Source organism: Oryzias latipes, chromosome 14 (assembly GCF_002234675.1).
Source record: "Oryzias latipes chromosome 14, ASM223467v1".
In the NCBI taxonomy this organism is placed as follows: Eukaryota; Metazoa; Chordata; class Actinopteri; order Beloniformes; family Adrianichthyidae; genus Oryzias; species Oryzias latipes.
In genome coordinates, this window is record NC_019872.2 from 26,273,724 (window position 1) to 26,291,921 (window position 18,198).

Here is an 18,198-nt window from a genome sequence, read left to right on the forward strand (position 1 = left end):
GCGAGTCTTGTGTGACGTCTTCAGTTCTGTTACACTTGGATTCCTTCATTTCTAAATGTATGGCCCTCCACTTAAGACTTTGATAGTGGGGGGGGCTTAAATCACTTTCTGACTTTTTCTCCAGCTCAGTGGGCAGGTTATCACTCTGCTGTTGGATGTCTTCACGCCACCATATCCCAATTCTGTCTGGAGCCATTGGGTTTCCATTACCTCTAATCCATTTCACTCATTTAAAATTAATGGCCATGGACCTTCACTGACCCCAGACATGCACTTCTTTTAGGGAACCTTGTGCCTGAGATATTCCTCTTCTTACCATTCCATCAGTGTTGTGTTTTGCCTTGGCACCAGGTGGTATTCAAACAGCAGCTGATCTTTGGGTGAAGATGTGTCTTTGTGCGTCCTTTTCTAGCTCCTTCGCACCTCTGTTTTTGTTAGTTTGCTTATCCTGATCACTTTAATCCTGAACCAAAGTTTTGAAATACCGGATCTAAGAGATAACATCTGCCATTAGGGTAATCTTGTGACAGCTATCAGGTTAATAATCAAACTACAACAAACTATGAACCATCGGGTGATTTTTTTTTTTTCAATGGAAGACTGATATTAAACTGATTCTGACCAAAAGAAAACCAGACTTAATCATCGTAGGATGAAGTTATTGGTTCTCCATAGAGATGAAGGTGGATAATGGTTGAAAATGTCCATTATTTACTAGGGTTTGTTTTTCTTTATGTTATGCACTACTGAGTCTGTTGGAACTCCAGCTCTCTGTAACTTTCAGGCAGCGTGAACATCTACATCAGAATGACCAGCTTGCCAATTCATGTTATTTCACTTTTTTAGGCTTATTTTGACAATAATAATAATGTTTTATTCTGTAAAGAAAATTCCAAAAGTTCCCCAACTTCAGTTTGGCTGGGAGTCTCATTCACTATCATGCATCTAAGACTGGACTGCTTTGCAGCACAAAACTTCTTACTCGTTTAAAACCAAAATGTAAATTGTTATGTATTGTATAACATTCACAGAAAGCTCTTTTTCACTGTATTGTTAATCAGCAGGGTCAACTAGGCTTCTAATAATCTTACTTTCAGGGGAAACGGCAGACGTTCTGCAGTTCAGATCTGGTCAATAATTATTATTATATTTTGATCTTGGCATATGCAAAAAAAAACCTTTTAGTCTAAATGTTTGTGATTCATTGTCAGGATTATGTTTCTTAATAGTCTGTATCCTGCATCATTTTTCGATAATGGCTGTTATATGAAATTATTTTACTAGGAATTCTTGAAAAATTAAGTTTGTGAACAAGCATTTCTTTTACGCTACATAAATAATACGGTGCAAAGAGTGGCAGATGGTAAAAGGTAAACACACCTTGCAGAATCCAACATTCTGCTCCTAAAAAGCAACAATTACCTGATGCAACACACTCAGAAGTTGTGTTTATTTCATTTTTGCAGCTTTTATCCATCCCTAAAATGCACGCCTATCAGTACGGACATAGGATGCACATTGCAGTTTATTCATCTGCCTCCAAAGGCTGGGTGAATGACAAGAATATTTTAGGTGTTGTAGGACATTACATTACCCAGTGCTCCTTTTTCTCTCCTTTCCCCGAGGACACAGAGATTGGTGGTGGAGGGAGGAAGGTTTCTCAGTCTTATCAGTAAGATAGCACCCAGTCCTCTAATCGCCAGCTTCCTTAGACAGCCGTATAACAAGGGAAAGTGGACAGATGAGCTACATTCAAAGAGAGAAAGAGGGAGGATGCAGAGAAAGGGAAAAAGAGGGCTGTTTATACCTCCTAGGTTGCATCAAATGACAGCTGCTTTCCAGTTCAATGCATAACTGAGTAGGAATCATTTTGGTGGAGAGAGACAAGCGCAGATTTTTGTCCCACAGCACATTGCTGGTGATGAAATACAGAGAATTTGCAGTTGCATCACAAGTCTCTTTGCAACAACAGCCGGTGCCAACATGAAAGCACCTTTAAAAAGTCCCTGCAAGCTATAAAAAAAAGCCCTGAAAAGATGCAGCTCACTTTAACAGAGGTCTGCTGATGGATTTGAGCTGCACTGTTTTCAGTTTGGCGCCTGCCTTATTAAATTGTCAGGATGACACGGATTTGACAGTGACCTGTCATCACATCACTGCTGTCAGTGTCTCTGCTTAGCTTACATCTGAGCAGCATGAGCTCGACTTTGTCTGCCACGGTGAAATTTATGCTTCAAGGACTTCTGGAGCTGAAAAACGGTTGCAATGTCCAGCTTTAAGATTGTTCATCCTGGTGTCAGTTACTCAAAAGTCGTCTTCAGCTTCAAGTTGGAGCATTGTTGGTTCAATTCCCTGCAGCCAGGCTTCCTTTGGCTGTCGGTGACACAAATGAAAGTCTGGGATCTACATTGGCTGTAACAGATTTCAACCAACATAAAGCTTTAGTCACATGCACCCAAATCGGTGGCTCCCCAGTAGAGGTGCTGCAGGTTTTTGAGTTGTACGGACCCTTGGAGGGTCGTAGAGCAGCATCTTTAGTTGAGCATGGGTGTGTCTTGCACTTTCCTTGAGGCTCAAACGGTAACATCAAGGGATGGCATTTAAGGAAGCCGTACCACTGTTGTGTATCACACAGTCTACCTGGGAAATGTGTCTACTACCTAAAAACATGCTGGATTGTTTTGATTGTATGCTCAAAAACACAGGTATTATCAGAAACTTTTTTAAAGAAATTGAACTATCTATCTATATACCCAGGCTGTGTCCCACCAAAGTGGGGTAGCCTAGACAGGGCACACATTCTTAACTCCCTCCTTCTCTTCCCCAAACCCTCCTCCTTCAGTTGTGTGCGTGTGTGTGTGTGTGTGTGTGACTCGTCTAAGCCTGGTCCAACAACTATTTTTTTAAACTGAATTACGTCACACTACGTTAAGAGTACTATAGTCCTGTTGATTTGGTTGGCGTGGGTTTTCGCCGGGCACTCTTGTTTCCTTCCACGATTCAGTTCAATCATTGGTTGATCGATGAGTCTGAACTGATTCCAAGGTCTGAATGTCAGCATGTGTTGTTGTGTGGTCCTCCGACAGATTGGCAACCTGCCATTGTCCAACAGAACATGGGATAGGCCCCAGCATCTTCGACACCCCAAAGGGGATTAACTGAGTTTCAAAAATGGATGAATGAATGAGTTCAGTTCAAATGAGCAAAACATGTTAATAAAACTCTAACATGGACCTCAAAAATGTTCCTTTTGAAAGTGAACTAAAGCCCTTTTTTTCAGTGCTTCTTTGGTCTACCCCAGAATCTGTGACCCACTTTTGGTTGAGGGAAAGTTCTTAGGAAACTAGGCTCTGCTGTCAATTCATTGGAGCTTTTTCAATTAGACCAGAAATCGAAAAACGATATTTTCTTTGCACGCTACACTACCTCATGCACTATGCATGATTTTAGAAGGCAAGTAAGTCTTTTCTTTTACTTTGTTTTGATAAATACTTGTTCACTTCTATCTTTGTATTAATAAAACTACAAAAATGTCATGCTTAGATTTAGGCCCGAGAATTACAAAATATACAAACCTTAGTATGTAAAACTAAAATGGGCGACAGTGGCTCAGGTGGTTGAGCGGGTCGTCCAATGATCGAAGGGTTGGCGGTTCGATCCCCGCTCCCACCAGCCAAAATATCGTTGTGTCCTTGGGCAAGACACTTCACCCTCCTTGCCTCCAGTGTGGCTCCACTGGTGTGTGAATGCGCATGAATGATCCCGGTGATGGTCAGAGGGGCCGTAGGCGCGAAATGGCAGCCACGCCTCTGTCAGTCTGCCCCAGGGCAGCTGTGGCTACAACCATAGCTTACCGTCACCAAGTATGAATGAGGAGTGAATGAATAATGGACACAATGTAAGCGCTTTGGGTGTCTTGAAAAGCGCAGATAAATCCAATCCATTATTATTATTATTATAAAACACGGCCAGAACCCCCTTGCAAAAATGGTTTGTAATCTCAATGGAAAAATCCTGGTTTAAATCAAGGCCAATAAATAAAAAAATGATATTACTTAACCTGTGACTTCACTTCAAGCCTTTAGCAAAACAATGCTTTTATTGTGTGCTTGTAGCAGATTGCCTCCTTAATAGCCAAGTTAGCAAATCCCAAAATTTACGCAAACAGGAAGGCCTCTAAAGCAAAATGTGGTCACAAGGAATTCTATGTGGTCCTTGTGGCGTGTGGAGTAGCTTCTGACCTACACTTCAAAGTGGCTCCGCATGCTCGGAAAGCCTTTTGTGTTGCTGTCCTACAACACTGTTTCAGAGGACACAAATGAAAAAGCATTAGCTTGCCTTTAGTCCCTGCTGGCAGCTTTATTGGTCAGCCCATCCTGAGTTTGTAATATAAAGGAAATGCTCCAGGCGATAAGTATTGGATAAATATCTTATCAAACGCTTCGGAGGCATCAGAATCCAGGTATGGTTGTTACCTCGGGTCCCATTGTGACAGCACACATAGTGATCCATTCTCCACACTTGATTTAATGCTGGTTTAAAAGAGGCAGCAGCATTGGTGCGATTGATAATTAGTTTTTAATGTGTCACACTCATCATGTCCAATTTCATGCCCCTTGGGCTGCTGATCACAGATTTAATCAACACATTATTGCTTGCTATACTTAAACTGACTGCAGGGAGGGTTCCTCTGTGTTTGTGTGCAGCGGTGGGAGTGCGAGGACAGCGGCGTGTTGGTGTGTTTTGTGTGATCGCGGAGCCAGCGAGAGCGGTTGTCAGCATGCGCATCCATCCCAACAACATCCCGCTTTGATAGACATTGAATGTATGTTCCAGGCCATTAGCCAAGAGCGACGCCTGGAGATGACGTGTTTGGAATTGTGTGGCATTGCCTTGTTGAAGGAAGTCATTGCGATTGTGTTTGTCTGCAGAGAATTGTGTCCAAGGCTTCTTCACTTGATGAATACTGATAACCGCAGAGCTCTCATGACTGATTTTTTTTAAGCTTATTCTCAAGGCACACAGAACATTTCAGCATTTGTTGACAAAGGGTCTTTTTTCCACTGCACAGGCTAGTGTGGGTCTATAAAAAGTTATCAATTTTTTTCCATCATAACCTAGTAATTACTGTTACTGTAATGTACTGTAATTAATAGCCAGTTTTAGATTAGCTTTTGTGGGTTCAGAGTATAACTACCTGTATCGATCATTGCCTTTTTTTCTTTAATTAAAATGCACTCTGCATTCTCTACTTCTAAAAAAAAAAAAAAAAATTTCTACTGTATTCATCCCTCAATGGGGAAATTCTTCTCCGCATTTGACCCATCCCCTGGGGGAGCGGTGAGCTGCAGCTGAACCGCGCTCGGGAGGCAGTAGTGTTAAGGGCCTTGCCTAAGGACCCCCACTGGGTGATGTTAACTGCTCGCCATTGATATGGTAATTGCCCCCCAGTACCATTGCTTATTCCCCTCCGGGAATCGAACCCTGGATTCCTGCATGGTAGCTTGTCACCTTACCAACCAAGCCACCCAGCCACTCTTCTAGCCTATGTCTGTTCTTGGTCGGTTTTGTAAAACAGCTAAAACTTGTTTAGTGTATTAAAGCTAGGTACTCCAAAAATGGGCCTCTTAGAAAAAAATCAAAATTCTTACCCTACTGGCAAACATTTATTAAAATAAGCTAAAAAAAATCTGCCAATGAGGTAAAGTCAAATGTTTTGGCTATTAAAAACTTTCTTGATAAGATTGTTTTTATTGCAGGATAGAAAATAGGTAAAGGATCATGCCTGATAACACACAGCTGAGGCGTTTAGGCCAACTGCCGCTTAGGCCAGCGCAGTGTTATAGAACATTTTGGTTACATGACTGAAACTTCTTCTTTAGGTGTGGTATTATCACTTTATAGTCCACACTCTGCAGTCTATTAGAATCTCCCGAGAGTGATTGCCATGGAAACGTTGACTCAAACGTGGCTTACTGACAACGTCTGGTTCTAATATGGCAGCGTCCATATCGTGAAAAAATGGCGACTTTATTGACTTTATTTGGTTCGAGCCGGAAGGGAACCATTTTCTAAGACTTACTGAGTCCAGTTCTCAGATATAGTCAATAGTTAAAGATGAGCACGTTCGGCCTCAAACCAAGTCATTCAAACTGGCACTGAAGTATCATTTTGAACAGAGGGAGACTTTCATTTCAGTTTATGTGGATGAAGATGGAAAACTGTCTGTTTTTTGGTTTGGTTTGTTTATCAACCAATGCCATATTTTTTTTCTTCCCTTTCAAGCGATGTTTTGTCCTTAAAAGGAACTCGCCAATCTTCACCGAATTATAAAATGTATTTGCCTCTGACACTCTTTTCCTTTTATCTACTTTTTATCTAACTTATGATCTTATCAGGTAAAAAATTATATTGTGTCTTTCACATTTGACTGTCAGGCGTTAAAGTTTGTTTGCATTAAAGTTGGCCATACTTGCTTCTTGGCTTCCTTTGGTTTTTATCTTTAATTGGATCTTCACAAGTTAGTCCTGTTCACTGCTCACCACACACAGACTAAGTTGTCAGGCTGCAAAGTGAGAAATAAGGAAAGGAAAAGAGATAAAAAAAAAAAATCAGACAACTGGAACCAGAAAGAGAACTGGCAGGGTTTATCTTGAGCTGCTTACCTCCCAGCCCGTGAGCCAAATGCCGAGAGAGACGCCAGGAGGTAGCGGAGGCCTTCATTAAATGCAGCTCAGGTCCTGGTGAAACCCTGGCTAATGTCCCTATCATCTCTGGAGTGGTCCAGCACCGGGCTCTCTCAGAATGATTCATGTTTAATGCATCTCTGCAGTCCGTGTCATTTAACCTCTCCTCTGGAGGTTGTGGGTCGGGGGTGGGTTAGTGAAAGCTCCCTCCAGGCCCGTAAGGGGCAAAGTGACTGTGCAGTTATTCTTCACCCGCTCCCCATGCGCTTAACTTGGGGGAGCTTCTCCATGTCGACTTGTTGCTGCTCAGCCTGCTGCTCACCAAATCTCCCTGCGCAGGCATGAATACCGGGGTGGCCGGGGTTGAATGTGTTGCTCTCTGAGGCATTTCTGCAGCTTCTGATGCTGAACTAGGAGACCACGGAGGAGTCTTGATGAGTTCCACCACTCTGATTCAAGCTATTCAGAGTAACTTTATTTCATTTTTTTTTATTTTTAACTCAAATGTTAGATCATGGAGGTTGCGTAAATTCATAATGTTCTTTAAACATCTAGAGAACTAACACAGAAGCTTGGGATTCAGTGCAACTGAATAAAGGAGACTCTTTGTTTGTTTCGATCCTCAAGCTGTTCTTCCCTCAGTTCCCCTGCTTGCATTCCAAAGGCGTCTTCACTCCCACTCCATGCAGACACCCACTCAATATCTGTGCAGCTTTCTCGTTCAGGATAATGGTAATTACAATATCACCGTGATTGAAATTTGGCAAAAGTTGAAGAGGAAATAGGTTTTCTAATCAAAAGCTGCCTCTTAGCTGGAGTCCTGATGCTTACTTGGCTGAAAAATGCTCTTCAACGGTGGGAGCCTAAGTGGATGCCAAACTGTATTGAGGGCCAACTCTGCTCTTTCCTGAAATGGTGGGTTGTATACTAATGTTGCAGTTGAGGGTAATTTAGCGTATTAAGCCAGTTTACATTATTCCCTTACGAGAAAGGCTTTTTTTTATAGAAACCAACAACCAACAAATATGGTATTATGTAGCCCTTTCACAATAAATGTCATTGTAATGGAATTATGTGGAGGGTCCAGTCCTTTAGGGCTTTTTCCAAACATGTACATACAAAGAAAAGCTTGATGTTAAAGGTGCTTTACAGTGTTATGGTCTCAGTTCTTCTATGGTTACTTTTATGTTTAAAAAAAAACAGCTTTCGTTTGACTAGTTTACAATAAGAAACTTGATTTATCGAGTCATTTAACAATGGATAATTAATAAAAAGTTGTTGCTTCTACTGCAAATTACTGGGGGACACAGATTCTGGCAGGTTTGTTCAGTGGCCTGACAGAATCCCTGCCCTTGTCGTTGTTTTACTTAAAATATTTTGGCAAAAAATTATATATGACAATAAACTCCCACATGCCCCAGAATAAAGTGTTTCATAAACTCCACCTTCTTTTCATGTTTTTTGGGCAACATGAGGGCTATGAAACCAATTAGCAATGCGAGAAGTCGTGTTGCGACAGGACAAACTAATTTCGGCGGGGGAACCTGTCACGTTACCATGACAACATCCTGCACCATGTAACAAATACTCCGCTTTTTGTAAAAAAAAGCTATCAAAACTGAAAAAATAACATGACTGGACAGTGGGAGGAAGCCGGAGTCCCCGGAGAAAACCCACACAGAGAGGTGTTCTGTTTCAGGTCCCACAGCTGGGACTTGAACCCGGGGCCTTCTTGCTGTGAGGCAAGATCGCTAACCACCGTGCAAGCCTTTCATGTTAAAAATTGTTCTTTAGTATTGCAAAGGTAATTCATCATCAGCGCTCGCATAAAAAGTCATGCAAAAATTTACGTTAAAGTGTGAACTCGTCCTAAACAGCACACCCACGTGAAGAAATGCTTTCTCCTCCACGTCACAAGCACAACATGGATCACCCAACAGCGGAGGGATAATCAACAATAAGTCGTTATAGCTCCTCCTTAAAAAAAAACCTTTTCGGACACCACTACATTACAAAAGTCCTGACAATTGAAGCAGTAGGGAGAAGCCAGAAAGGATAGGGAAGCAATTTGGATCCGGTCGATGTCACCTGGATGAAGGAGAATTTACTGAAAAATAGAAATGTGGGGGGAAAGAAATGTGTTAAGATTACAGCGCACGTCTTTTTTTTTTATTGTGCTTTTTTATTGTTCTTTGGTTAAACATGTTCTGAACATGTTTTTTTAGTTTGCATTTTTGTGAGAGAACTTTGTTTTGAGCCCCATCATAGTTAGAAAGAAGTCAAATCTCCAGAAGTGCTGGCAGGTTGAACAACTCCATCTGGGAGTTGGTTTGTTCACACGTTGTTGGATTTCAGCGCATCTCCTCACCCTAAAATGTTCACTTCGAGAAATGAAAAATCAGTCGGTAATGTCGTCTTTGACAGCAAAATACCAGCCAGTAGATCAATGAGTTCACCTGGTTCTTTACCCACAATCCATCTGAGGGGTGAAAAAATCACATGTATTCACTCTAACCTTTTTTGAAGTTTGAAATTGCCTTGGCAACTCACCAAGAAAGTGATTGGCTAATGCCTTATTCACAATGTCAGCCTGTGACCCTGACAAGCTCATATAAAAAAACACAACTTTCAGTTTGGTTTATTCATGGGCTCCAACAGGCCCATCCTTTTTTTTAGTTATCCTGAAACTTTTGAAGCCCTTTTCTAAGCTCTCACATTGTTGCTTTTAATCATTTGGTGCCTGGCTCTCTGATGTTCCAAGTTTGGACCTTTGGAGGTTACAGCATCAAGAAAACTGGTTTTTACCAATGATCCACGCAGCACCTGGTGCTCCAAAGTGCAGAAAGAAAAAAAAAAGCCCATTTTAGTTTTCATCACCTGCTTCCACCTTAGAAGTTGGATAAACGTCTCATCGGAGCACCATTTGTGCGACGCCTAACAGTGCTTCCAACTTCAGTCCACATTTCTACAACCAAGTTAGATTCAAGTTTTTTTTTATGAGGATGAAGAAATTGTTTTTTTGAACAAAAAGTGCAAATGAATTAAAATGTATATAGGTTTTTCACTAAAATATTGCCTGAAAAGGTTTTTTTTTCAAATCCTCTCCACTTAACCGTATTATCTCCTTGTTGAGTCTCAAGAAAGTAAAAAGATCCGTGTTCCAAGAAATATTATTTCTACTTTTCTGCCTTGCAAGAAAAATAATCCCATCAAGAAGGTTTTTCAAAAACAATATAATCTTAGGTCAAGAAAAAATGTTTAAAAAGTATTTTTATATAAGAATTCTTGGGAAGACCATTTTCCCTTTTGGCAGATTTTTTGTTTTTTTGCCTATTTAAAGAAAATTGTTGAAATTTCACACATTTTTTACGTATTTCTAGAGAGCCTATTTTTGCCGTGCATGATGGGAGGTTTACAGCTTTTGACCCTAAGAAATATGTAGGTAAAATGCAAATTGACAATGAAATTGATCAAAGCCTGATGGACAAATCCCTAAAAATCAAAGCGCATCCCTTGTTTTTGACTCCGATGTCGCGTTAGAGGTTCTGGCATCTCGGTCTGTCAGAGAGGCCAGACTGAGATGATTTAGACATGGCCAGAGGAGAGACGGTGAGTCTAGAGCTGGGAGGCAAGAGGTCTAGAGGAGGACCAAGGAGGGGCTTTCTGGATGCAGTGAACAGAGACATGAAGGTACCAAGTGTTAGAGGAGAGGATGCAGAAGACGGGGTTAGATGGAGGCAGCTGATTTGCTGTGATGACCCTTAAAGGGAAAAGGAAAAGAGGAAGATGCATGCATCACAAGTGTTGCACAAGTTTTGCACGACATTTATTGCTTAGAACCAATCCAGTTTGGTTTTAGAGTTCATCTGTCCAGAGTTTTCCAAAGAATGCTGCTTTTGGATGTTGTTCCTGTTTGACCTTCATTGCAATATAATCTTAACTCTTTCTATCATGTGTGCATCAAACATTATTGGATGAATCAGAAATTCAGTCCTGACATTGTCCGCTGCAAATGCTGTTGGTGTTCTGTCATGACGGAGCTGTTCTGTGGCGGAGTTCTTCCATTTCCGTTCGGTAAATGTTCTTTTGGCTGAAGAAGGGCCAGGGAGGACTTGCTTCCATGAAAGCATATTTATTCAGTGCCTTTTGGGTCAATAAAATCCATACATGCAAATGGAAAGTAAAGAGTAAGAACAAAGACCTAAAGGTATTTTTGAGGCTTCTTGATGTGCAAATATTCTCAAAGCTAAACTAGCCATAGCAGAGTCTGTAATCAGTCAGAAGATTGGGTTTTCTTTAGATGAGGAATAGGACCTATGCATTCTTGATGTGTATCCCCTATAGATGACTGAATCTAATAGAATCATCTGCTGATTGAAATTCCTGTTGGAAACAGAATGTAATTTTCTGAAAATGTTTTCTGCTTTTAGAATTTGAATTTAGGAAGTGCTTTTCCCCTCTGATCGGCTGTTTTCGTGTTTAAGCGTTTTTGCTTAAACATGTGATGATGCATGAAGAGGATTTCTTTGCATTTTGACTCTGCTTTTCCTGTGTGCTGATAGCATGTGCCACTTTGTTCTGACAAATTGAGGCGATTCGCCTCATATTTGGGTTTTCGGCTCTAACTTCCTTTTTGTGTTTTTTATTTTTTTCTTCCCTCACTCCTCCCACTCCCACCTGTCCACCTCCTCCTCCTCCTCCTCCACCACCACAGGAGCGGCACAGGACCCAGGTGAGTGTTTTCCTGCATGCTTGCTGTCCTTCTCCTCACTGCATCCTTCCTCCATAGGCTGGTTTCAGGCTCCCATCTGTTTCGTCTCTTTCTAAGAGGACCTGGCTGCAGACGTCATCAGCCGTATCACTCAAATCTAAAAAAGTATTTTATCTGGAGACCCTAACAATTATACCCGCTTCAAACTCAAATAGAAGTTTTTTGATGAAGCAGACTGGAGCTCCTTGTCCACTCAGGTGCTTTATTCAATTTAAGCACCAATCTGCAAACAGAAATGTGAGCGGAAAAAAAAAAGAAAGACATAAAATGTCCCACTCTAGCAGAAAACAGAGACAAAAGCACAAAAAAAACAACATCCTCCTTATAGGTTTTAGTAAAAGTGTTAGAATTCAGACCAGTTTGCTCTAAATGTTCATTTTAAAATGTGCTTTTTTTAGTTAATACAGCATAAAGCAACTTCAAATCCTGCCATGACCTTGATGAGTCTTCTTCCTTAAAACAATGAAAGCAGCATCTGCTTTCTTGCAGCTTTATTGTATACTTCTCTCATGATTCATACATCGTGTATGTTTGTTCTTATCAGATTGTAAAACTTGTAATTAATTAAAAAATCTCCACAAAAAATCTCCACAAAAAATATGATCAGCTTTAGTTTCAAACTTCCCAGTGGTCGTTGAATTTTGATTGTGCTATTTTTCCAGTGAAAAAACTTAACATAGTTCCTGCAGAGCGGCAGAAGTTCATTACTAATTCACTTCTGAGTTTTGGGAGGGACTGTTGGCATGGAGTAAGCCCACCCCCTTCCCATCATCCATCTGTAGACGTGCTCTGCTAGCTTACAGCCCCTCACACTCCCAACTTCACATTACCGATGCAACAAAAATCAATTTGATTGCAAGTGCGTGCATCAGAATGGAGCGGAGCAGGGAGCTTGTGGATTGTGTACAAGCTTTTTTCAATGGCATTTTTTCTCTGCTCCTGGTTCACAATGATTCGAATAAGGAAATGCTCAAAAGTGCAATTTTGAGCTGAATTTTCTTCATACATGTCCTCCATCATCACTATATTAACTGCATTATGGAGTTTGTCTTTAACTTCTATGAATCAAATATTTAAAAATGTCAGGCGCCATCTTGTTGTTTCCACACTTGTTTCCAGCAAATATCCTTCCCAAGAATCCTTAAGAGTCCCCTACCCCTGCATTTAGCCCTCCAAACGGAGAGTAATGGAAAAATAATGTCTTCTAATTTGGACGTCACTCCCACTCGATGAGGTCATCAATAGTCGCCGGTCATCCATGTGAGCATGTAGCTGCCAGCACTCGTACAATACATACCAATATCAGTTTTATAACTTTAAAATGTCGTGCTAAAACAAAACGCCACGACTTACATTTACATGTAAACTTCTGTGCTTCATCAACTTCAAGAAATGCGCTCCCCCCCCCTGCCGGACGGCGCGACACCATCGTGGCGGAGGGATGCAGAGCCCTCCGCCATGAGGGTTTTCCAAACATAAAAAACATTTCGGACACCCCTATCCCTCCAAATGCCCCTACAGATGGAAGGATGGGCAGAAGCTGGAGGGGTATAGAGGCTCTGTCTCTCTTCATGACACTCGCAGGTGTGAGAACTTTTCGGTCCTGCTGTGTTTGTCTCACGCTCCGACGTTTCCACTCCAGTCTGCATCACTCACTCCGTCTCCACAGACCATTTCCTCCCACCGCAGTGATGCTGTGGACCAAGCAATGATGCATCTCTGCGATCTGAGGAGTCGAAACAAAAATGTTTGCTTCACTTTTATAAATGTGAACAGAAATTCAATCTCAAGTTTAAACGAGACGTGTTGAAATCTCCCCATAAGACGGCTTTGCCCCTTTGTGTGGTGCTTTAACCTCAAGCTGCCATGAAATCGCTTTAGAACACGTTACTTTGTAATTAAAGCACATGTCTGAGAACATATAATTTGTACTTAAATGTACTTCTGAATATTGACTGTACTGCAGAACTAAATGTTAATTACTTTACGGTTAAGTGATTGCAGGTACTTCTGGCTAATATCATAATTTGGGGGCGTTGGATGGAATAAAATGCTGCAGGCACTGTCTCAGTAAAAGATTTGGTTTCTACCTCTTGATTCTATCCTCAAGCTAACCGTCTTCACCTTTTATTCATCTATATTTCATCCCAATTTGGGTATACAGGTGGATAAGAAGGTTACAGAAAATGAACAGAGGGAAAACAGGAAGTCGACAGATTTTGTGTCACTTTTACTCTCAGAGAACAGGCTTGGTCCTGGAAGACGTCTCGGTTATGTCCATATTTACTTTCATAAAACCTGTAGTGTGGTAATAACTTACTTTAATGTTACAGGTGAAAGTACTGAGTTAATTGACTTTATAATTAATAGCTTTCTAAAATAAATCAATTGGTTACTTAAGGACTCACTCCAAAGCATCACAGTCGGCAATGTTTTTGTTTATATATTTCTATAATGTGCGCCACTGTTTAAAATATAACGAAATCTGAACCCAGAATTCTACAGGAATTTAGATTTTTTAAATTGTCATTTTAGTGTACAGATCCTTTGGAATAAAAGTAATTTTTGTAGTTCTTTGTTCACATTATTATGAACATATAAGTATATATACATATAAGTGCATCACAAGTACCTTATATATTTCCTATTTGTTTGCCCAAGTACAGATAGGTACTTAAGATGTACTTATATGTAAATACATATAATTACAAAAAAACCACAACAATGTGCCATTTTTGTGCAGTTATCTTGGAGTTATTAAGGAATAAAATGGGAGGATGCATATCTGGGTCTCCATGTGCCTTAAAAACACAAGGTTGTGTCAGGAAGGGCAGAAAAATCTCTGCCAAACCAGCTGTGTGAAACGGTGAAAGCCGATTCGCTGCGTCGACCTCGGAAGTGCCGAAGTGAACAGACCTAACAGTAAAGGTAGTTTGTGCACTAATAGTTTTTTTAATCGATCATGTTGTTATTTATGTAAGTCATGTCTTTATGTAAGTTATTTAATTACCCATATCAGTATCCATTTTGAAAATTTCTCTCAGTGCACAGCACCTTCAGAAAATATACAATAAAGTGCTTATAGGTATTTATTTATGCTTATAAGTACATCAAGTATATACAAGCACTTGTGTTGTGCGTGAATGTGATGTACTTGTATGTATGTATATATATATACATGGATGTGTACTTACATGTATACATGAATAAATATAAGTACTTTTGTTGTACTTATATGTTTGTATACAGCATAAATCATGCGGTGAGCAGTTATTTTGCAGTAATTTGGGGCAGCACTTTAAGTATTATTACTACAAACAACAAACTAAGCTTCTAGGAAAGCGAAAGTATTCTGTTAATCATTTATCTTGCTGCTGCCCCCCCCCCCCCCCCCCCCCCCACTTACCTCCACACTAAGTCTTTTAATCCAATTAGCAGTGGCAGTGACAGTTATTTATATATGCATGAATTAAAAGTGAGGAGCTGGAGATCCTCCCTTGAGACTGGCTGGACGGAGTCCAAGGCCCGGGTCACAAAGCCCATTGCAGTCCGAGCACAGCGGCGGCGGCAGCGGCAGCATGGCCGCTCCGCTAACGACCGCCAATGGACATCTCCGTCTCCGTACAGAAACCCGAGCCCAATTTTCAGAAGAAAATGTTGTTTCATCATTTCAATCCCTTCTAAAGCCATCACGGCTAGAGAAACTTCTGACACATGCTAATTGGGACACTCTAATAAGCTGTCTTATCGCTGCTCAGGTTCATCTCAAACGTATGTTTCTGTTACGTGAACGGTGAACGCCGCGGTGCCAAATGAGTGTGTAAGCTGCCAAAACTGCCTCACTTACCCTTTTGAACTATTTGCCAGTGATTGCAGTACTTCAGAGAGCTCAAAAAGAGACGTCTTGCAGCATTGCCAGCATTCACCTGCAATGCTTTTTAGGTGCTAAAAACATGATAGAAATACCTGATTAGAAAACCCTAAAAGTGGCATTTACCCTAGTGCAGTCATGGTGAAAAGCTACGGTAGGGATTTGTTTTGTGATGGTGCTTTTATTTAGTTTAATTTAATCATAAAAATTGGGATGTTTTTGTTTTTTTTTACTTGAGGGGCAGAAAAGTAATTACACATCTAAAAATGTGGGAATCTTAAACTTCTTTTGATCTCAGACATCCAAAACAGCAAGTAAACCTGAGATTGACAACTATTTCTAAAAACAAACTAATTTCTTGATATGAGTCTACTTTTTTTTATATTTATAAAGTGAAATATGCTTCAAAGAATTCAGCAAATTAAGCTCTGACCACATTGTAATTGTTAAAGATGTTTGAAATACTAGGCAGCCTGTGGTTTAGTATTTCAAACATCACTATTAACATTACTATAGGCCTATTTACTATAATAAATTAACTGAAACCTTCCATGGTGTGAATGTTTCCACTTGCATTTTGATTTGTAGTCACCGTAAATTGAAAGAGCAACTGTTTTCCATTTTAAAAATCCTCAGACATTTCCTCTGAATTTCTTCCTACTCTTTTTATAAAAAGACTTAAACCTTATCTGAGATTTTTGATCCAATCTCATCATGTTTTATAAGGTTTTGGTCACTTCTAACCCGGTGTCACAGCTAATAAAGCTTTTAATCATCTTTTATTACACTTTTCCATCTTTATAGTTCGTTAAACTAATACTGTCAAAGATAAAATAGCTCCTAGTGTCATTCATTTTCTAATAACATTTTGTAGAAAGTTCATGCAGCTCCTTTGTGAGTTTAAAGCCTTTTGATTGTAAAGCATTAAGAAAAAACTCAAACTTGCACATTTTTGTCTTTGTGGTTATTTAAAAAGCTAAACTGCACCTATGAAGATGTCTAATAGGCTTTTACAGATGATATTTGCAGCCAATAAATTGTATCCGTTTATTGATCTTTCTTACAATAATTCCAAAACAAATCACATACTAGGTCTTAATTATTCCTATATAGACCAAATTAATGAAAGTATGACTTCCATATAAAAAAAAGATTAGTAATCAGTTGTGCAGTGAAGATGTTTTAAATCTGACTTTCCTGCAGCTATTTAGCAACACATGACTTAATATTTTCATATATCAGACACAGGCAGCTCACAAACTCAGCTTTAAGTAAATCTGCAAATATGGCACTGGTACTTTATGAAAAAAAAAACTTGTAAATCATTAAGGGCTAAAATGTTACCAGATCAGACTGCCACATATCGAGTTAGACTCCTAAAAACGCATTGTTACCTTAAATCGCTTTCCTGACATGCTCTGTGAGGATGTCTGCATGAATTTCACTCAGTGATATTTTAGAATTTGTTTTTATTTTTGACTTTCTCAATTGGACCCCAATGAGGAGTAATTAACTAACTGAAATATTATAAATCATTAAAATGTCTTAAATTTGGGTGAATGGATCTTAAATTCTACTCATCAACACTATGTTACTTCCTATCACTAGCCAACAAATATTTCCATGATGCATTGGGTCATAAGGTCGTGATTTGGACAACAATTGATTGACCTAAGCTAGCTATTTAGCAAACAGACGTAGGTTCAGTAAAATAGGAAGGTCCAATTTCTTGGAGAAATGGTTTAAAAATAGGCATCGGTTCAAAATGGTTGGTGGAAATCCTTAGGAAGCAAACTGCTGAAAGACTTGAGGATCAAGGAGGTCCAATCACACGTGTAGGGCAAAAAAATGCTAATTCTGCCTGTTTGTTCCTATAAATGTCTCGAAATTTATTTAAAAAACTTAACTCAACTTCTGTAAATCTGTGGAGACCTCAATAAATGATTCAAGGTCATTTGCATCTGTTTTCCAGAAGCCTAGAACTCATAAATTTAGCGTTTGAATTTGAATAATAAATGTTTTTAATTGAAAATTTAAAGGAAAAAAACGAAAAACATTTTAAACTGTTACCAAACTTTTTAAACATTTTTTTAAACATTTTTTTTGGAAAAAAAAAAAATTAAATAAAATATGGCTTCACTCTAATGAAAATAGTGTTTTGGGTGTTTTTAACATGTTCTTGTGGCATTTTTCTCATGATGGAGGACATATATCCAGGAAATTCATTTCTGAGTGTTTCGTTATTCAAAACGTTGTGAATCAGGAGCAGATGACAAAAGCCGTTTGAAAAAAAAAAAAACATATTTGTGACGTAGAAAATAAGCTTTCTGCTGCAAGCTCTTAGCGAAGGGAATGGGGGGCGGGACTGCTAGGCGCCAACAGTACCACCCACAACATAGAAACGAATTGAACTATGTTCTAGAAAACTACACCATTTAAAACATTTTTTTTTTTTACAAATTTTGGCTAAAAACAATTAAAAGACCTCTGGGAACACTTTAAAAATTGATAAAAGATGATGGGAATTTCACTTTAAAGTGTGTTACAATAAAAGTCCAGGCTATAGAGACAAAAATGGGTTAAATGTTTTATCTCAGGAAACATTTGTCATCAGGTTGAAACATCTTTTTCATTAAAAAGTTCTGTCTGTAAATCCAAAAGAGAACACTAAATGATCAAACCTCTCTTTTCCTCAAACCCAGGTTTATTATTCAGTTAAATCTGCTTCCTCAGTTCCAAGCAAACCCGCGGTTCACATCCTCCTCCTCGCTACTGCTGCTGCTGCTGCTAAAAGGAATTCATTTAAATTTTGGAGAGCAGAACTTCAGCATGTCAGAGGTCAAATTGCTCCCTCTCTGGATCCACCACTA

The 18,198-nt window shown here is 39.6% G+C and overlaps 1 protein-coding gene across 5 annotated transcripts in view; it reads left to right on the top strand.

Moving 5' to 3' along the window:
• LOC101165248 (cell adhesion molecule 1) overlaps nt 1-18,198 on the top strand; it is a 501,577-nt gene that overhangs the window by 317,235 nt on the left and 166,144 nt on the right. For 4 of the 5 annotated variants that reach the window (XM_023962565.1, XM_023962567.1, XM_023962568.1 and 1 more), the window contains exon 2: nt 11,401-11,418. The exons of the other annotated variant lie outside the window; for it this stretch is intronic. In XM_023962565.1, coding sequence (XP_023818333.1) covers nt 11,401-11,418 — 18 coding nt within the window. The remainder of the gene's footprint in view (nt 1-11,400; nt 11,419-18,198) is intronic. 5 annotated transcript variants of the gene reach the window in all.